The 22,045-nt window shown below is 38.4% G+C and overlaps 1 protein-coding gene across 12 annotated transcripts in view; it reads right to left on the reverse strand.

The window, feature by feature from the left end:
* Positions 1-5,071: 5,071 nt before the first annotated feature.
* SUN1 (Sad1 and UNC84 domain containing 1) overlaps positions 5,072-22,045 on the reverse strand; it is a 62,041-nt gene continuing 45,067 nt past the window's right edge. For 11 of the 12 annotated variants that reach the window (XM_048865903.2, XM_048865911.2, XM_048865906.2 and 8 more), the window contains 7 exons: positions 19,863-20,001; positions 17,429-17,683; positions 12,290-12,374; positions 11,479-11,594; positions 8,541-8,708; positions 7,730-7,822; positions 5,072-6,935 (listed from right to left, as the gene is read on the reverse strand). In XM_048865903.2, coding sequence (XP_048721860.1) covers positions 6,822-6,935; positions 7,730-7,822; positions 8,541-8,708; positions 11,479-11,594; positions 12,290-12,374; positions 17,429-17,683; positions 19,863-20,001 — 970 coding nt within the window. In that variant the 3' untranslated portion in view covers positions 5,072-6,821. Of the gene's footprint in view, positions 6,936-7,729; positions 7,823-8,540; positions 8,709-11,478; positions 11,595-12,289; positions 12,375-14,725; positions 15,328-15,976; positions 16,086-17,428; positions 17,684-19,862; positions 20,002-22,045 lie in introns of those variants that run through there. The other variant, XM_075132685.1, reaches the window with a different exon arrangement.

The raw sequence follows: 22,045 nt of genomic DNA on the forward strand, positions 1-22,045 counted from the left end.
GTTGTGTTTTTCCTCAATAGCATTGCCCGAGCCTTGCCTTACTTGGTTCTATTTGTTACTGGTTTTTGCTAAACATTTCTGCCATATCTATCTGTTTCCCAGGCCGAAGCTGGCCTTGGCTGACGAGTCGTGTGCAAACCTGTCTGTTTGTGTGCTAGCTTCCTCAGTGTTATGCAGGATCACAGAGGGTTCAAGGAGCAAAGGGGCCTTGGTTTATCCGGGCCTAGAGCAGGAGGGCTTCCTCGACACTCATGGTCTTCCACCCTTCCGAGTTACCTAGTGTAGTGCCAAGTGTATTTGTGAACTCACCTTACCTCAAGTCACGCTGAATCTTTTACAAAACTTTCTCCAGTGTGTGTATTAATCATGAGTTCAATGGGGCATCGGTGTGGAGACAGTTTTGTCAACACAATTATACATCATTCATGGCACACTGATGGTAAAAAAAAAATTTCATACTATGGTCACCTTTTGGAAACAGGACTAGAGCAAAGCCAACTCACAATGCACAGCATCAGGGTCCATATATATGGCAAAATTCACAGGTTCTCTGTCATTGGTGACCAAGCAGACATAACTGGATTCTTAGGCTGCAGCAAAAATGAAGTGTCTGTCTAAAACTTCCTGTCCTTAGTTGCTCAGCTTTCATTCTTTTGTGAGGTTAATTTTACTAGCCCTTCAGTCACCTGAGACTTCCAGGGTAAAGGAGATCTGAATTTCTAGTTCTCACTCTCCTGTGCCCTGCTCATGCCCTTCCCTTTTAAAAAATAATAAAATGTTCATTGTTTATACGTCATTAGGAGCAAAAACCAATTTCTTCTTTGCAAGTTAACTTTAAATATTGCTGGAAAAAAAACAAGTAACACTGGGCACTTACATAGGATTTCCAATGTCAAGAACGGATTCTGGAGTCTAACGAACACGCATCAATAGAGGAAAAACTAACAGAGTAATGCAGTGGGCTAGGAACATCCCTTCTAGATTTCTGAGGACAGCTTTGGAAAACTCACAGAAAAATCTGTCCCCACATCCCAGGTTTTATACTGAGCCCAGTTGTTTTGACAATGTTGTGTGAATACTCAAGTACAGGCTACCACACGATCAATAACGCTCAATTATGTATCTCTCCACTGAGTCTTAAAAAATGTCCCCGACAGGGAAAACATGGGGTGGACGACATTGCAAATATAAGGCTTCTTGATGCCATATTGCACATGGCTTGATGCACATGACCTGTATTTTAATCTTTACAACTACTGATCTGAGTAGCTTAACATGGAATTGTGTGGTTTCTCTCAAAGGGTTCAACAAGTTTTATTCCACTAGAGGGCAACTGTTTTACACACACACATTTTGTGCAAGGGGAAAAAAAAAGAAAATAAAACCTTGAGGACTTTTGTTCAAATGCAGTCCAATGGAGTTGCAACCAAATACCATTTTCTTCATTTTGCTAAATTATATTAAGTCACAGAAAGGACAAGTTTAAATATATATTTTTATCTGACTTAATCTGCAGCTTCCTTACTCAACATTACTGTTTAAGTTTTGTTGTGTCATTTTGGAACAGCATAGTACTTTAATGTCTGATTGAATTTTGGGGGAAAGGGATACTGGGTCAGACCAAAGGTCCATCTAGCCCAGTATCCAGTCTTCTGACAGTGGCCAATGCCAAGTGCCCCAGAGGGAATGAACAGAACACGTAATCATCAAGTGATCCATCCCTGTCTAGCAAACGGACGCTAGGGACACCATCCCTGCCCATCCTGGCTAATAGCCATTGATGGACCTATCCTCCATGAATGTCTCTAGTTCTTTTTTGAACCCTGTTATAGTCTTGGCCTTCACATCCTCTGGCAAGGAGTTCTACAGGCTGACTGCGCATGGTGTGAAAAAATACTATCTTTTGTTTGTTTTAAACCTGCTGCCTATTAATTTCATTTAGTAGCCCCATGTTCTTGTGTTATGAGGAGTAAATAACACTTCCTTATTTACTTTCTCCACACCAGTCATGATTTTATAGATCTCTATTAGATCCCCACTTAGTTGTCTCTTTTCCAAGCTAAAAAGTCCCAGTCTTATTAATCTTTTCTCATATAGCAGCCGTTCCATACCCCTAATAATTTTTGTTGCCCTTTTTCAATTCCAATACATCTTTTCTGAGATGGAGGCAACCACATCTGCACGCAGTATTCAAGATGTGGGTGTACTATGAATTTATATAGAGGCAATATGATGTTTTCTGTCATTATCTATCCCTTTCTTAATGATTTTCAACATTGTTTGCTTTTTTGGCTGCTGCTGCATAATGTGTGGATGTTTTCAGAGAACTATCCACAATGACTCCCAGATCTTTTTCTTGATGGGGTCTAAATTAGCTGTGACCACTCATTTTATATGTATAGTTGGGATTATGTTATCCAGTGTGCATAACTTTGCATTTATCAACATGAAATTTAATCTGCCATTTTGTTGCCCAGTCACCCAGTTTGGGGAGATCCTTTTGTAGCTCTTCGCAGTCTGCCTGGGACTTAACTATCTTCAATAGTTTTGTATCATCTGCAAATTTTACCACCTCACTGTTTACCCCCTTTCCCATTTATGAAGATGTTGAATAGGACTGGGCCCAGTCCAGACCCCGGGATGACACCACTATTTACCTCTCTCCATTCTGAAAACTGACCATTTATTCCTACCCTTTGTTTCCCATCTTTTAACCAGTTACCAATCCATGAAAGAACCTTCCCTCTTATCCTACAACTTCTTACTTTGCTTAAAGGCCTTTGGTAAGGGACCTTGTCAAAGGCTTTCTGAAAATCTAAATACACTATAATCACTGGATCCCCCTTCTCCACATGCTTGTTGACCCCCTCAAAGAATTCTAGTATACTGGTGAGGCAGGATTTCCCTTTACAAAAATCATGTTGACTATTCCCAACAAATTACGTTCATCTCTGTGTCTGACAGTTTTGTTCTTTACTATAGTTTCAACCAGTTTGCTTAGAACTGAAGTCAGGCTTACTGGCCTATAATTGCTGGAGTCACCTCTGGAGCCCTTTTTAAAAATTGGCGTCACATTAGCTGTCCTCGTCATTTGGTACAGAAGCTGATTTAAATGATAGGTTACAGACGACAGTAGTCCTGCAATTTCACATTTGAGTTCCTTCAGAAGTCTTGGGTGAATACCAGCTGGTCCTGGTGACTTATTACTGTTTAGTTTATCAATTTGTTCCAACACCTTTGTCAACACCTCAATCTGGGACAGTTCCTCAGATTTGTGACCTAAAAAGAATGGCTCAGATATGGGAATCTCCCTCACATCCTCAACCATGAAGACCGCTGCAAAGAACTCATTTAGTGTCTCCACAATGGCCTTATCGTCCTTGAGTGCTCCTTTAGCAGCTCGATCGTACACTCGCTGTTTAGCAGGCTGCCTGCTTCTGATGTATTTAATTTTTTTGCTGTTACTTTTTTGAGTCTTTGGCTAGCTGTTCTTCAAATTATTTTTTGGCCTTCCTAATTATATTTTTATACTTCATTTGCCAGAGTTTGCTCTTTTCTATTTTTCTCATTAGGATTTAACTTCCACTTTTTAAAGGATGCTTTTTTTCCCTCTCTCTGCTTCTTTTACTTTGGTGTTTAGCCACGGTGGCACTTTTTTGGTTCTCCTACTGTTTTTTAATTTGCGGTATACATTTAAGTTGAGCCTTGATTATGGGGTCTTTAAAAAGTTTCCATGCAGCTTGCAGGGATTTTACAGAAGCTTGTTTTTATTTGCAATAGGGTGCTGTTACAGACTAGAGTTTACTGGAATACCCATCAGTCCACAACAGAAAGTGAATCTGGACATTCCACCTCTAGTTGCAGAATATTTAGAGTCCACTTGTCAGTACAATTTGCACTAAATGTCAGACAATGTTTATTCTCAAGGTTCATTACAGCAGGAGTCTTCACTTACATATATGAACAAAACCCACTGAACTTTGTAATTGACTACGCATTACAAGCATGGTGTCTTTCCACATATTTAAGTGCCCATAAGTAGTTATAGGAGGTTGGCTGTGGCATATTTTGTGTTCTGCTCTTATGAACGATTGAGGAATTATTTGGTTGTACAACACCTAGAGTGTGTTAAAGTGCAAAGGATTCTGCACACTAAGGCTGGAATTGTGAATACACAAAAGGCCCTATCTACATTGCATTGTTGTTTTAATACTGTAATTTGATAGTGCCCATGCAATGCCTTGCATCTACACACAATAGCCACTGGAGGTGTTTTACAAGCATCGTTTGCAATACCTCAGACAGTCTTTAGTAGCTAGGCCCATCTGAACCAGGTAAGCCTAGAACTGTTTCTTCTAAGAGTGGGCAGAAAGCCACTAGGGCTGCAGTTGCTGAGCTAGTCCTCAATTCCCACAATGCAGTGTCTCATGCTTGGTAGTTACGCTGAAGCTTTTCCTCTCAGGAACAGTTCTGGGTACTATAACTAGTTTTGAAACAATATTTGGTACATCCAGAGTACACCTTACAGCTCATGGAGGGGGAGTTAAGTCCGTGTAGTAAGGCCCTTATATTATCAGCAGGAAGGCTGTAATGTAGAATTGACATAATTAGGTCAATATAAGGCACCTTATGTCAACCTGTGTAGCGTAGAATAGCCGTAAGGGACAGGAGTTTATGTATCAACCAAGTCTGCCTCCCTTCTGCATGCATAAATCCCTTTTGACAGAAGACAATGAAAGTAAAAGGCAGAGCTTTCTGGAGAGCAGGGAGAGGGTGAAAAGTAGAAGACTACTCTCTAGCATTACCCCTCCTGCAGTTCCTGAAGGAATTTCCCACATATAAAATGTTTTTATTTATATATAGTACTGCTCTGCCCTGTGTCCATTTACCATCCTCTTTTCTCACCACAGCTATGGGATATATCCTCATAATAAAGTTGGATTGAACTTCACGTCAGTTTTACACTGAAATGTATTTGTTTATTAAAAATGTAGAAAAATGGATTTATTCTAAAAGCGGTTACCCTACATTAGTTATTTTAGCCAGAATATTCAAACAGATTCAGCATAAATACAGAAAAGAAACTTTATTACTTGTTTTAAATATTACATGCACTTTCAAAAATTAAAACTCTTTATTTAAACATCTCAATAGCATCTTGTCCATTTGGAGGCAGCAAAGAATACCAAGACAAATATTTTGAAAAGCATTTACAAAAATACATTGCACAAAGTCCTATCTTGCTTCTTTAAAAATAAGTTAGTGTTATTCAAAATATTCCCACCCCAGATCCTAATTCCAATTTATACAGGATAATTCTGATTTATATATTTAACTTATATGAAACACCTGTACATGTTTTATCTAGCTCTTCTGCATAGGCCATTGGTTCTGTTTCTAGCTGAACTAAAACACTCTTTCTATGGAGATTTTTAAAAAACATTTTGAGGACTATTGTGCAACATACAGAAATCTAATGCAGAAAACCAGTCAGCACCATCATTCATCTTTCTGAAAAATGTAACATAGCACATTTGTAATTAAGTTGACCCAATAAAATGCATTACAACAGTAAGATAATTTCTCCACATAAATGTCTTTCAGGAATCTTGTTTATAAAGGGTTTCCAGTAACATTCAGAAATAAAATTACAAAATGAGCCTCTAAGTAAGGAGAGCTGGGCATCAAGTCTGTTAAAAAAATGCAGTCTGTTAATACAATGCAAGTTCCAATTAAATCAAGTAAGATAATGCTGTTGAGTCATTGCTCTAACATTCTTCAATGGATAATGAATCCTCCACTTTAATGGTATAAAAATGGAAACATTGTCTAAATATAGTGGCATTGAGTGTGGACCTCTTTTGCAAGTTACTTCAATGCAGAATTGTTTTAAATTAAAAGTTAAGTCTATGACGTGGAACCTATTTTCACTTAGTGCTTCCACAGTACAGCACTTATAAAGTGAGCCAGCCCAACTAATCCTGTGCTGAAGAGAGATCTCTGCACACCAAGATTTTGCCTCTACAATTTGAGCTCTGAATTGGTCTTATCAGCAGACCACTAGCCAGACTCTCACCTTGGTATATGAGATAAGCCTACTAAAGATTAGTACACTGAGTGATTATTCTAACAAGCTAAGTCAAAAGGAAACTCGATAGGAAGAAAACTTAAAAGTAACTGTAGTGATTTAAAATCAACCCTGGCTTTTACATTAATGCATGGTTCCATGTTAGAGGAAAGATTTTTGTGCCTCTGATGTTTAAACTATTTTTGGTTCCATTCACTTTCCTTGACAGTAACATGTATCTCATTCTGCATCTACTCAGGAAGTCCTTTTGGGCCTAGCAACAAGTTCAAAAGTCATGGTCAACTAAAGGATACATTAGCCACAGTGTTTAAAAGTGTTTATAGGTTTTGACATAGGGAGCCAGGGTAATAGAAGTGTGCAGATGGGGCCTGTATTTAAAACAGATTTCTAGCTGCAGAAAGCATATCTTATTTAAAAACTGTACATTCAAATGTAATAAAATAAATATCACCTATTTGCCAACTTGGCTTTTGAACCAGAGTAGTTTGCATGCAATATTTTTCTCAGAATGGACACATTAAAATATAAAGCTGACCAGCAATTACAAGCTGAGCATCAGAGCAGGTACGAGTTTGTATACAATTCTGCTGGCAGTCGTCTGCATTTTACTGAAAAGGAGTATTGATCCTGCAGTACATGTCACAGATCCTCATCCTTTAAAGATTCCAGTGTTCTAGGTTTTCCAATATATACAAACAGAAAATATACAACAAAAAAGCTGTAGTGTACTAGTTTATTCAGTAGGTTTTCCATGCACTCTGAACCGATACAGACAAGTGTACTCTGTATGGCCCCAATTAGACAAAATTCTTAGCTCCACTATCTGGAATGCATTTTCATTTTTCTCCTGAAAAAACATGAAAAAAAATCAGACATCACTCACCACTTTACTTTTCTCTGTAGACAACTGATGTTGATCACCGAAAGTTGTTTAAGAGTAGCAGCCAAATCACTACACTGCATACATCATTAATTACTTAAGTAGTTAAATTATATACCCAAAAGGTAATCACAATTTATGGATAGTCTCTTGCAATCTACACAAGCTGTCAAATTTTCATGGTCTTTGCTTGACTTCCCATGCTATGCTGGAGATCTAGATGAAGTAGAATAATTCTTAATGCTTTTATTTAAAGGCTTGAAAGCAGGAATAAGATTTTTATAGCAGAATAACCTTTAAAATAAGACACAGTAACTTTCCAGTCACAGAGAATTTCAGATGAACAGTGCTACTGTATAGTTTTACTGAGTGAAAGTTACTGATCTAATCCACTGTGTGGTGGGACCAGTTTAACTGTAGTCCAACTTATTTAATATGGATATTGCAAACTTCTGATACTGAAAAATATTCGTCATTATGCATGTTTTATGGAAGGCAAAAATAAAAATGCCAAAATGACCCTTCAATTTCAATGGCGCAAGTCAGGAATAATGCCATTAAGTTATTGCAGTTATCAGTGCAAGAGTTTAATCAGAATCACATTTCAGAACGCTAGCATTTTGCATACGAGCACACGGGTAGTGAAAGGCATCAGCAAATGTATCAAAGCAGCGTTAAAATTAAATTACTGCTACTACTGCAAGAGGCAAAGTCAAGTGGCTTTGGCAACCGCTGTGTATTTTCTGTTAATGTGGGCTTACCGTCACTTGAAACATCTGTAGTGACTCTCCTCCTTGATCATAGACGTACTGTCCAAGAAGGGTACCTTCTTCCTGATATTCATCTTCTAGACCCTACCATCAAGAGTTCAGCCTTGATTATTTTTTTTTTCCTTCAAATTTCAGATAATCAGAATGACAAAACTAAGTTTGGCTGCAGTGATAGGGTGTCACATTCTTAACAGGGGAGGGCAGTACAACCACTAGTTATCATTGTGGAGAAAATAAGGGTTGTCCAGGAATAACAAGAATGAAAGAAAAGGTGGGACCAGGAAAGGGTGGGATTGAAGAAGACTGGGATGGGTATCAATGCTCACTATTTTACATATTTCATCTCAATTGGAAATAAAAACAGTTTCCAGAAGTCAAAATGGACCATGACTGTGCCATACAGCTGTAGACTACTGTTATGTGACAGTGCCTGAAAGGATTATGATCCATTCCTTTTATGAAAGCGTAAAGTGCTTGGACTTGAAGATCACTTTAGATAATCATCACACAAGTGTAATAAGTTTGATTACTTTGCTTTAATGCACTTCTCTGTAAACTAGATGGGTAAAATAACGGAAGCATTAGAATTTTTAAAAATACATAGCTTTTATACATTATTTCTCATTCATAGATCTCAAAACGCTACAAAAGGAGGTACATTTAAGAGCAATAAATGTAAATATTAAAATAGAGGGCTGTTTTACACTAATAAATATTTTAAATTGTGAATAGTAGTTCCACTCAAATTATCCAAACAGAACAAAAACATTTAATACCTTAACTTTACCAGAGAAAGACTTACATATACTGAGAAATCCTTAGGAGCACTCGTGATATTTCCTGTTGGTGAAAGAGTTTTTGGTATATGTTCTAACGTAAAGGCTGTTGGGTAGATCGTCATAGAAAGTCTAACTACGAGGTATCCCTGTGATCCTTTGAATGCCCAGCAGTTTCCTGGATATATGTCAGGCTAAAGAGGGGGCAGGGGAGAAAAATATTGAACATATTGGTAAAACATTCTAATGAACTGAGTTATTAAAGTTTAGTTTGATTAGGTTATGCCACTGATTATACTTTGTACCCTGTTACATGAAAAACAATTCTGTCTATTTAAGAGAGTTTGGGTCAAATTACCAGATCAAAAAACATTGTTTGCAAGAAGCAGGATATTTCTCCTCTGCAATATCAGCATTAGGGTCAGAAATTCTCATTTTTCTACAATAGCTGAATGGACATTTTCTTGATTCAAAAATTTGAGAGAACATGCATTACAGGTATGATTTAAATTATTCACTGTACAGAAAGACAGAAAACACAACTACCAGATAAGTATTTTCAGTAATGAAAGAATGTTTTATTCTCAAATATGTTTTGCAATGGCTAGTACTTGGTGTTCCGGTGCAAGAGGCTGACAATACAAGTTACAAGTTATTCCTCACCTTTGTTGGGGGGAAAAAACCCTTAATATTATATATTCAAAGTAGTCTGAAAAAAGTTAGATGTTAGACATAAAGGACAGCATTGAATAGGTGAATAAACCAACTTTGACAGTTAAATTATACCCCCAGATAGCATTATTGTCATACAATATGGCTATAAGTATGCAAGAGTTAAGAAGCCAAGAGCAATTTTTGTTGTTGATAGAATCATAAAAATGCAGGGCTGGAAGGGACCTCAAGAAGTCATCAAGTCCAGTCCGCTGTACTGAGGCAGGAACAATTAAATCTAGAGCATCCCTGACAGAGGGTTATCCAACCTGTTCTTAAAAAATTAATTACAGGGATTCCACAATCTTCCAGGGAAGCCTCTTCTAGAGCTTAACTACCCTTCTAGTTCCTAATATCGAACCTAAATTTTTCACACTGCAAATTAAGTCAATTATATCTTGTCCTACCATCACTGGACATGGAGAACAATTGACCATACTCCTCTTTATTTCAGCTCTTAACAGATTTGAAGACTCACTGGGTCCCCTGTCAGTCTTCTTTTCTCAAAACTAAACATGTCCAGGTTTTTTAACCTTTCCCCTCAGGCCAGGTTTTCTATACCTTTGATAATTTTTGTTGCTTTTTTCTGGACTCTCTTCAATTTGTCCACATTTTTCCTAAAGTGTGGCATCCAGAATAGGACACAATACTCCAGTTGAGGCCTCACCAGTGCTAAGTAGAGCAGGACAATTATCTCCTGTGTCTTAAATATAACACTCGTGTTAACAGAAAAGGAGTACTTGTAGCACCGTAGAGACTTAACAAATTTATTAAAGCATAAGTTTTCATGATCAGATACAGACTAACACGGCTGCTACTCTGACTCCTGTTAATACCACCCCAGAATGATATTAGCTTCTTTTTTTTTTTTTTGCAACTGCATCACGTTGTAGGTTTATATTCAATTTGTGTTCCACTATAACCCCCAGATCCTTTTCAGCAATACCACCTAGCCAATTATTCCCCATTTTGTAGCTGTGCATGTAATTTTTCCTTCCTAAGTGAAGGTCTTTGCACTTATCTTTACGGATTTCATCTTAATGAATTCAGATCAATTCTCCAATTTGTCAAGGTTCTTTTGAATTCTATTTCTAGCCTCCAAAACGCGAGCAACTCTGCGCCCCCGAGCTTGGTGTCATCTGCAAAGTTTACAAGCATATTCTCCATCCCATTATCCAGGTCATTAAGATGAAAACACTGAATAGTACTGGACCCAGGACTGACCCCTGCGGAACTCTTCAAGATACACCCTCCCAATTTGACAGTGAACCATTGATGATAACTCTGATTATGGTCTTACAACCAGTTGTGCACGTTGCTTATAGTAAATTAATCTATAACATGTTTCCCCAGTTTGCTTATGAGAATGTCCTGTGGGACAGCATCAAAAGCCTTACTAAAAATCAAAATACATCACTGCTTCCCCCCTATCCACTAGGCCAGAAAACCTGTAGAAGAAAGAAATTAGGTTGGTTTGGCATGATTTGTTCTTGACAAATCCATGCTAACTATTCCTTATAATCCTATTATCCTCTAGGTGCTTACAAATGGATTGTTTATTAATTCGTTCCAGTATCTTTCTAGTTTTGAAGGTAGGCTGACTGATCTCTTCTTATTGCCTTATGTCCCTTATTAGGTATAACTAATTTTGTGCCTTACCCTTTTTGACTTTGTCCCCACTATTCTTTTGTGCTCCTCCCTAGCAGTTGGGGTTCTACATAAAACTTATAGCCAGTATTGTCAAAAGCGATTAGTGATCTCCGTGCCGAAATTGATTCTCCCTAAAGCGGCGTAAATTTCATAGGATGTGTGCCCAGAAATTTCTGAAAACCAGGCCCTCTTTCAAATGTTTCAAGCTAGACAACCAAAAAACAGAGGTGTTCAAAACCAATAATGACAGGCCTTGGCCTGTGCTTATTTCTCTCATTTTTAGAGAAAATTCTCCTTGGGCTGGCCCTCTGGACAAGGCCTATGCACCTCCTTAGTCACATTTAAATCCTCCACATAGGGCTTAAGTGTGATTTAAATGGTGACTAGGCCTTGTGTAGGCTCTCTGCACAGGGTTCTATTCTCAGCAGAAATGAAGTTCCGGATGCATCTTCCATTTCAAGAAAAATTCTGGTATCCAAAGTTTCTTGACCGTGTAGCTTTAAAACACAACTTTCATAGCACAATGGGGTCCTGGTCCATGACTTGGTGCTACAGAAATACAAATAAACAACAGGATTTTAGGTATATTCTGCTTTTCATTACCTGGATTACCACTCTGGGAGACTGAGAGAAATACCACAAAGGAATTCCAAAGAGACTAATTAGAGCTGTTTTGGTCTCGTAGGTCTCAGAACAGCGAGTACTCAGAATGCTGCCACCTCAAAAAGAAGAGTCAGGTTAAAACACAAATAATGAAGTGTTTCCATTTTTCATCAGGTAACTAGTCTTGCTTTCAGTAAAATATTGTTCCAAATTGAATATGCCAGTGATTCTTTTCAAACAAATATCCAAATCCTGTCAAATTCTAGTAACTTTCTTGTAAACACTGTTATTTTAATGCAAGCATCCTGTCCCCATATTAAATAGAGTTTTACATTAAGGAAGCTGTACCCCACTTTTCAAACAGTAGCATATTTCTCAGAAAATAAGTACTATTTTCAGCTTGAAATGAAACTGTATTTTTGAAAAAAAGAGGTTTAAAAAACTGAACAGGTATGCGCTTTTTCAGTTAGTTCATGTTCATAATATGTATACCGTACAAAATAGCTATTCTTGCTTAATTATCCCTCAGTATTTTCTTTTAAAGCATCTTCAAACTTGTGCCATACTTCTTACTTCAAGTATATCAGTGTGTTTCCACAGTGCAACCAGTAGTTCAGAGTTAAGTTTGTATGCACTTTTTATGGCGTATACTATTAACATCCAACTCAACAAAATAATACAAAATATATAGTATTCCTATTGTTTGTCAAGCATTGCACACAATTCTTGATTTACTGCAAAAACTGACAACTCAGATTACATTGCTGCAAATAGCAGACTGATCTATTTATAGCTTTTCTGCTATATTTACCTCCAGATTCTAAAGCAAAGTCCACCATACCAGTCTTGTCTTGAGAATAGAGTTTCAATGCATTATTTACAATAATGCGTGCTTGCTACAGATATAAGGGAAGAGAGAGAGTATGGAAAAAGAAAACATGTTTGGTATTAGACATACATGCATTCAACAGTCTTTATTAACTAAGATAGTATAAACACGTAATAAAATTGTACTATATCACAGAATCTTTGGAACCAATATCTTTAAGATACATTAGCCAATTTTTGATGAGTGCCAGTCAGACTATGATCATCACACTAGATCACTCTGAATGGCATTTCTGTAAGTCTCAGTCTTCTCTCCATTAGGTTATATTTTATTTTTCTTTATACTTTAGGTATTCCTCAGCTCCCAAGACAGCATGGTTTGACAGGCATTACAGATCGTAAAGGGTAATGGAATTTACTTTATATTTCTTTATTGCAGCCAATGTGGCTACTTGTTTTAGGATAGGAATAATAGTTTTCTAAGTCACAAGACTAGAAAGTCTATTGTAACTACCTAATTAACAATCCACCAGAGGAGACTGCTGACTGAAGCATAAGGCCACATCTACACTACAAATTCTGGTTGATGCAAATTACATCAGCATACAGCTGCCCCATGTTAGTACACTGCTTGTGTATACTTGGCTGCTTGTGTCTGCACTGCATGTACTCAGGAGTGCTTGTGTCAAAGTAGAGTGCAGTGCACCACAGGAAGGCATCCCAGTGTGCCCCACCCACTGCCACATAGCTAAATCTTTTTGGGAAATTATCGCAATGTGTTGTGAAATAGAAATGAATCATGCAGGGACCTCTGGGAGTGAAAGGTCAAGTTCCTGCATACAACTTTCTCCATCCCATAATGCCATCCATATCCCGTAATCTTCATGCTTTTTTAAAGAATCCGACAAACCCCCACAACCCTTTTCTGCATCGGCTATCTCTGACAAAAGCATGGAGCCCACGCAGCTCTGCACTGTCCTTATGAATGTTGCAAATACAGGATGCAAGATCTCCTGGTATCTGCAGACCCGGAGAAAGAACTGCAATACTTGGGGACATAACGATTTCTTCAAGGACAGACTGTTAAGGGACAGAGTGAAAAACAATTCAAGGCTGCTGGTGGTGTTCACCGAGCACCTGCAGAAAGTGGAGCGGCCCTTCTGGGCCTGAGAAATGAGCACTGACTGGTGAGATGCATTGCAATGCAGGTATAGGATGAGATGCAGTAGCTGCAGAACTTTCAAATGTCTGCCCCAGCCCTCCAGCGCAGGAACACCAGAATAAGAGCTGCGATGACAGTTAAGAAGCGAATGGCAATCACACTTGGAAGCTTGCAATGCTGGATTAGTACTGGTCAGTGGGAAATCATTTTGGAGTTAGAAAATCCACATTGGGGGCCGTTAATAGTGTCCTGCTATGCAGGACTGACTCTCAGTACCGTACAGGACACAGTGGATGGATTTGCAGCAGTGGGGTTCCCAAACTGCGGTGGGGCGATACTTGGCATGCATATCCCTATTTTGGGACCAGCCCACCTTGCCACAGAGTACATCCACAGAAAAGGCTTACTTTTCTATGGCTATGCATGTGTTGATGGATCACCAGGGATGCTCCACTGATATAAATGGGCGCTGGTCAGGGAAGGTGTATGACACTCACATCTTTAAGAACATAGGACTGTTCAGAAAGCTGAAAACAGATATTCTTTCCCAACCAGCAAATCATCATTGGCGATACTGAAATCCCTATAACGATACTGGAAGACCCTGCCTACCCCTTGTTCCCATGGTTCACTAAAAGCCACCTTGACAGCACACAGGAAAGATTTAACCACCAGCTCAGTATTTAAAGGAGGACAGTTGAAAGTGCTTTTGGTAGACTGAAGGGACACTGGTGTGTACTTCCAATACTGAATTTCAGGGGGAAAAAAAAAAAATATCCCAAAGGTTATAGCAGCTTGCTGTGCCTCGTATAATATCTCTGAGGCAAAGGGGAAAAGCTGCCAGGGTGGAGGTGGAGTGGCTGTCTGCTGAGTTTGAACAGCAAGACATAAAGGCTTAATGTGGAACTATGCGGTTGTAGAAGACTTTGAAAGAGCACTATAATAGTCAGCCACATTAATGCACCATGTTGGTCTGTGCTGAGCCCCCAAACCCGTAGGGCCAGTTAGGAACTGTGTAGTGCTAGTGGTACATTTATACATATGACACTGTCTTTTAGTGAACCTATGAATTACATGCAGCTTGCTGTACATTTACACACTTGACTAGCGTTTTGTTGAATCTGGTGTTTTGTTGAACCTATGAGTTCTGTGGTGCCATAAACTTAAAAGTCCTGGGTGCTCGAGTACCACTATGCATTCTGCAGTAGGAGAGGTGAACTAAATTTATTTTTTAAAAAATTATATATTTTTTAATAGAAATTTGAGTGACAAAAACAGTGCAAAATAATCAATGTGCATATAATAAAGGACAATACAATACAAGCTTCTTACATATATTAATGGAACAGAATTTTAAAATCAGAAAGGCAGCAAACATTTCTGTCCATTTCAGTGCACAAGTGCAGTCTATTCTGGCTACACAAAGCAACTGTGGCTCTCATAGGACAGTGTATGTGAAGCTGTAGTTTTCCTTACTATCCACCAGCATGGAGTGGTAGCAGTAGAGATGGGGCCCAGGATGCCAGGTGGAATGTTGGGGTGCATGGAAAGCTGCCACCATGAAGTTCTCCAGGGACTGCAAAGGGTGGCGAGTTGGTGATTACTGGACTTGTAGGTCAACCAGAGTATGCAGCATTTGTGTTTGCTGCCTGAGAAATTCTCTCCTTTTCCTGCTGGGATTTCTGGGTCTTTCTCCATTTTCTCCTGTCCTCTCTGTCCCTCCCCATGCCATCTGCCACGCTGGCCATACAGGCCTTTTGTTTGCAGTCTGATGCATCACTGGCTTGCAGGATCTCACTAGCCCTCTTCTTTCTTCTCCTCAGGGTTCCAGTGGTGTGGAGGGGGCCACAATGGAGCAGCTACAGATGAAACAGAGATATGTATCATTGGATTTACAACAGAAAGGGAAAGATACAAGTTTCAAAATCCCCTGCCCTTATTCCCATAATTTTTTTAATGACATGCTTATTGACACTTCAGCTTTGGAGTATCTCTGCACAGCACTGCTCTCCAGTCTCAGCCATGGTGTGTATGGCTCAGCAGGGGCAAAGGAGGAGTGTGGGGAGGCAGGCACTAAGATTTTTGGTTGCATGAAACAAAATTTCAATCCCTTTCTCCATAGATACGCGTATAGGACAACGGTGCTAAATATTGGCACTATTTTCAACAGGAGGTGGTGATTTTATATTATCTCACTTCTGAGAGTAACAAAGGCACAGAGAACATCCCAAAGCCACCCGGGTCCATATGCTGCTAGCCTGTTTACTGCAATTGTGCCAGCAGAACTCCTTGCGGAGGTGTGTGTGTGTGTAAGTGTCCTACAGTGGAGGAATAACAAAGTCAGCCATCCCTAGAAACCTTTGGGGGATAACTGCAGAGTACATTCATGAAAGTGTCAGAAATTTCTCAGGAGGATGCAAGGGACACCTCTATGTACATAAACTGCTCCCTCTCTCCTCCCACCCCCCCTAACCGAACAGGGGAGTGAAATGCAGATACCAACTCTACCTCTGTTTGTTGTACTGCTCTCTCTTCTCAGAAGAGTCAAACAATGAAAATAGATGCCTATGCCTTGTTTACTTGGGGATGGGCTGGTCTCCACCTTTTCGTTTAAACACTGTAAAGGAAAATGCACACACTTACCCAAGGTTTCTTTCCCTTCACCAGGTTCATCGGTGCTTTGCTGATGGGACTGGCCAGACTGACGTGGAGTCTTGAACAGGTCCTGGCTCATGACATAGCTGGACCCCCAGCTCTGCCATGTCTCCCAACTCCTCCTCATTGTTCACAGACTGGGTCTCTGTCTCAGGCTCCTCTGAGGTATTTACAGTTGTCTGCATGATGCTGGTGGGAACTCTGCCAACCCTGACATGCAGCTTATTGTAAAAGCAGGAGATCTGTGGCTCAGCACCAGATCAAATGTTGGCCTTTCTGGCCTTGTGGTATGCCTGTTACAGTTCTTTCACTTTCACGTGGCACTGCTGCTGATCCCTGTCATATGCCGTCGCCTGCATCCCCCATACAATTATTTCACAGATGTCCATGTTTCTGTAGCTGGTTCATAGCTGTGTTTGAAAAACCTCTTCTTCCCACAGGCCCAGGAGATCTAATACCTCGTCTACTCCAGACAGAAGCAAGTCTAATGCACGGAGCTGACACAGTTGGTAGGGCAGTTACACACAATAAGGGAGAACTGCTAGATGTGCTTGCCAAGCAGGGCAATCAGGAAAAGGCATTTCAAAAATAAAGTGGGGTTTTGTAAGTGGGAAGGTAGATTCCAGTCTCTGTAACCCCTGGACAGTGGAGTTCACTGTGGATCCAGGGCAGTCACTATCAGGCATTGTGAGAAAGCTATTGGAGTACTGTTAGGATTGACATATGTTACGCAGTGTCTACACTCGCACTGCATCAACTCAGTAAGTCAACTGTGGCTCAATGCCATTCATGGAGGTGGATTTATGGCATCATTTTAACAGAGCATTTACATCAGCTGGAGAAAAATTTGGGCATAGATGCAAATTGGCTGATGCAAAGTGACTTACATCGACCTAACTTTGTAGTTTAGACCAGGCCGAAGTTGTATCACCACAAAAAAATATATAAGGACGTTATTTTTGGGCAACACGTGCACCCAAACAGTGCTGTCCACAATCGAAAGCTATAAGATTTTACTTAAACTGCTACTGAAACAGTGGAAAACCGAAGTGAAATCTTTGACAGCTCTTTAGATATTATATGAAGCACAATTTCAATGCATTTTAGATTTTTCTTAACTGCCATTAAACTTCTAAACTATCTCCCTCAAATTTCCTATCTGAAACCAATTTCATTAACTTGTTATATTTAGACATGACAAACTATGTACTGTAATAAAATCCTTTAAAAACAATTTTTACCCTAAGTAACAATAGCTATCAACTTATGAACCAAACTTTTCAACGTTTATTTTAGAATGCTTACCGCTTCTGTGATGCCAGAAATCACTGCATTATTTACTGTACTTGTTACTACTTCAGAGGTTGGCTTTTGGTTTGTAATAGACATGTGGAGAGTAATATTCTTGAGGATTTGCAGCTCTAGATCTTGTAACAAAACCTGCAGATCGCTCTTGCTCACAAATTTGGATGTTAGCCATTGGAGTAGTGATTCAGAAAAGTCTTCTTGTCGGTCACCAAAAAACATAAGTTTGACAGATTCTTTGACCTGGGCATCTACCTAGTAAAATCCATCAATAAGTAACAGTTACTATTTGGATACTCTTTCAAAATAATTTAATCCTCAAATCATTTGAAGTCATAAAATGAACAGTTGTGTAACCGGTACGCTTAAAATCCTTAAGTTTTTCAGAGCTGCAAATAAATGTAGCTTTCATATATCTCCATGTTTGTAAAGCACTTCAGTAAAAACTCATCCATTGGCATAGCATGCCTTCGCGTAGCGGGTGGGAGAGGAATCTTGTAACACAGGAGATGAACTCTTGGAACAACTGGTGGGATGGGGAGAGAAGAACCTAAAAGAGTCTAACACACACCCTAACTTTGGCAGTAGTTTGGCAAGGCATTAGTTATGTTAAACTTTTCTCGTTATATCAATGTCAGTTTCTTGTGTGTGCGCGCCTCACCATTATTCAGTACTGCAAGCACATCTGACATGGTGGTCTCAGTTAAGATTAAGTTGACAAAAGAATACTTCACAACATCACTACATTTGTCACCTTATTTTAATCCCAATAAGTAGATGGAGTTACTGAGGACCTCAAGAAGCTATTCAGAGGCTGGGTAAATACGTAGCCAGAGAATATGTGAAAGACATTCCTTTTCACAAAAGAAGTTGGCAGACAAATTAAGATACACACAGAATGACCTATCAAAATAAATCATCAAAATTACCTGAAATGACAAACAAAAAGAATATACTAGACCCTTTTTCTACATGCAGAACCATAAATTGGATCAAACAGATATGAGAAAATACTGCCATCTAATCAGCCCTCTCTGCTCCACAAATATTACCATCTTCCTGTACTCCGACTGAAACCACCACCACCACTAACCCCCGCACCCCTCTGGAATTAACAGTGCAAGATATAAATGTGAAAAGGTCCTTAAATCGGAAGAAACAGATTAATAGTTTAGTAAATGGTCTGAGGTAAAAATATCGAGAACAAAAAAACATAACACTGAATTACACAAACGAAATATGGAAGTCTGTGAATAAAGAATTCCCACCTTCCCCTTTTAACATGATAAGTAGAGAGAGTCAGGCTAAGTTACCGCAAGAAACCATTTCAGGAACTGTGCATTAAACCCGGAGACAAGTTATGTATTGTAGGTTGTATTTTGTTGCTAAAGCTGTTTGATCATCTTGAGAGAAAAAACTCTACACATCTATATGAAATCCAGATTGCTTAACAACTCAAAAAGCTAAGGAGATCCAAACTGGTCACTTGATCTGGCAGTGAAATAAAGGTCTTACAAATTGCTAGCAAACTATGTGCAATTTACATCTTCAGGGCTCAGATACACTTTATAATCTTTTATGCTGGCCGCTAGGATTCCTTAAAGGAGGTACCATAAAGGCCAACAAAAAGGAAGTGCTACGTGCATGCAGCCAGGCTGAAATGTTTTTTCTGAAATACAGGGCTTGACTTCAACAAGAACACATATGAAGATTGATGAATATTTCACAAGTGTGGGTTCACAGGTGCATTAACCAGATGTTCTTCAATTTTATATCTCATAAGTAGCCAGATAAGTTTTTAACACTTCCAATGTTATATCAATTATTTCGAGATGAACTCCACTGTCAATGGAATAGGAGCCTAGATTCTGATGAAGGAGGTCATGTGCTTGAGAGCGACCAAATGAGTAAGTATTTAATGGCCTTTTAATAACTATGGAATAGACATCACAAATCCACATTACCCCCTGATGTCAGTTCTCTCATGTTGTTCCAATTTACAATTACAGATTTAATGCTGCAACTGAAGAAAGAGGTGCTATATTTGTACATTACTTAAACCAATTCAGTTGAACTATTGCTTTACAACCATATTTTATTGCATTTCTGTATTTGTACAAATTAGCTGGACACAGAAAACCATATACCAATTACTGCATTAGAGTATATACACTATACACAAAACCAGTGTAATATATTTACTCTCTGTGCTTTTAGTTCCATTTAAGATTTAGGTTTATCCCTTGTTATGTATAAGGGTCTAGTAAGATTAGTACTTGCTACCTCAAAAATCAGTATTACTGTTAAAATTAGCATACCGTTGTCTTTTTAAAGTGTTTTATTCAGTGCAATCAAACAAATATGGAGTATATTTCCTGTGGAGACTCCACTGAAAATTGCAAGAGTTTTATAGTGATAAAACTGTAGAACTTACCTTTTCATGAATTGTATCTACTTTCTCACAGCTGGTCTTCAAGTCTTGTGGAGTTAACAGTTCTGATTTCATGTGAGCCAACTCTAGTTCTAGTTGTTTAACCTTGGATAAAAGGTGCTGGTTTTGCTCATCACTTCCACTGGTAAACCCGAAAAAAGTCATAATTTAAGAGCAAGAGGTCAGAACAAATCACACAACTTAAAATTCAATCAAATATTTGACAGAATAAGCCTTTTGTCTAATACATAGCGTGAACAACTTCACGGTAAAACCAAAAATAGACTTTGTGACCCTAGTAATGCATGACCTTTCAAATTAATATGTATTTGTTTAAAGATAGTCATACTAAATATCTGTTTTAAATCAATATATTCTGAAGTGTTGATCCAAACTTGAATTATATCTCTATGGGATTTTACTTAGTTGGTAATGCAATATTAGGACATAGGTAGGTTTGTGGGATTCTGTAAGGTTTCTATAGAACCAGAGTTGATGTCTTTTTACATGAATTTGCCATATCATTTTAGTGGAGTATACAGTATTTGATCTCCATTAACTAGTTTAAAACTCAGGGTCTAAATTATAGTATGGCTAAGTCAGGCCTCCAAGAAGTATTTCAAAACAATACAAAATCAATGGGAATTATATGATAAGGGAAAATTGATCAACTATATCATTTTAAAGCTATTTTATTAGTTGAATTATTATTTAAAATGATGTACAGTCAGATCTAACACACCATTTCTGTAGCCTATAGGACTAACCTGCTTGCTTACTTACTTGCATCTCCCTCTCTCTCTCTCTATCTTTTCTTATAGTTTCAGTATTTGGTTTATTACAATAGGTTTATGGATTTATATTAAAGTAAGTTTGGCTGTAATGCAAGAGACCTACAGGCCACATCCTGTATGTTAAGCTTAGGCAAAGTTAGCATATCGATATTAAAACCTTTTACCCAGAAGGCAAAGTTGACCTATATCTTGTTACCTAAATAGATAAGTATCCACACATGTGTCTTGGACCTTTTATCTAGACCAACAGACAATGGAAGAATGGCATAGGGGGTTTTTCAGTGTTGTACCCACAGACTTAATAGGTACACCACAAGAAAACTTATATGCAAATATACGGGTCATCAATACGCACAAACATACTAGCCTATGGAGTAAGCTTAACCTAACATTTTGTGGGTGAGGAATGAAATTTGGGCATAGGAGGAAGGATTTCCGGCACTTGTGACCTATAAAAGCGGTAACCCACCTCGCTAGAGTATTCTCACTTACTCTGTCTTACTTACACTCACTCTATTCTATCTACTATGACTACTACTATTAGTAGGCTATACTTGTTCTTCTTAAACTTTAAGTTTCAAGGGAACTAGGCTAAGCTTGGTCTCCCTAAGTTTTATTCTTAATTTGTTTATTAGGTTTTGAGTTTAAGTTAGTCAAGTAAACCCTAAGTTAGTTTTGATAGCTCTTAGTATTAGTTTCTTCTAAGCACTGCATCTCACACTAAAGAACTGAAAAAACTGAACCACAAGGCAGGTCCTGTGTCTCTTACCACCAGGTTATTGAGGAAGGGTGTGAGTATATTAACCAAAGCTTTGTTGCATATAATACTATATCATATGTATCTTTTGAATAGCAGTAATGCAATTGTAACTTTGTAACTCTGATTATTTTACCACTGAATTACTATTTCACTGATTTTAATAAAAAGTCTTTACAAATATATTTGTCTCAATGTGAGCTTCCTATCATACCCCTGAGGGTCCTTTGTAAATTCTGTGGAGCCTGATTTGGGACAATAACTTTTATCTTCTGATCAAACAGACTGGTGAGTCTAAAACCCATAGTATTAATCATTATTATTAATATTATTTGAATTCAATTAAATAAAATAAAAAATTAATTGATAAATTAATATTATTAGGACACCCTAAATCCGGCTACACTTCTTCTCAAACTAGTTGTGTCTTTGAGAAAAATGCTGCTCTGTCCTAGTAGCATGTGATTCAAAAATAGAAATTAAGATGATTGACAAACTGAATGTAGATGAAATTAAGATGGTACACAGATTGAATTTACGTGAGTCCCTTGGAATCAGAACTGGTCTCAGCACATTTTCTTTAATCATACTGCTTAACACTTAGTAAGTGGCCTCTGAGGAAATTCCAAAAATCT

This window comes from Caretta caretta, chromosome 10 (genome assembly GCF_965140235.1).
Source record: "Caretta caretta isolate rCarCar2 chromosome 10, rCarCar1.hap1, whole genome shotgun sequence".
Lineage (NCBI taxonomy): Eukaryota > Metazoa > Chordata > Testudines > Cheloniidae > Caretta > Caretta caretta.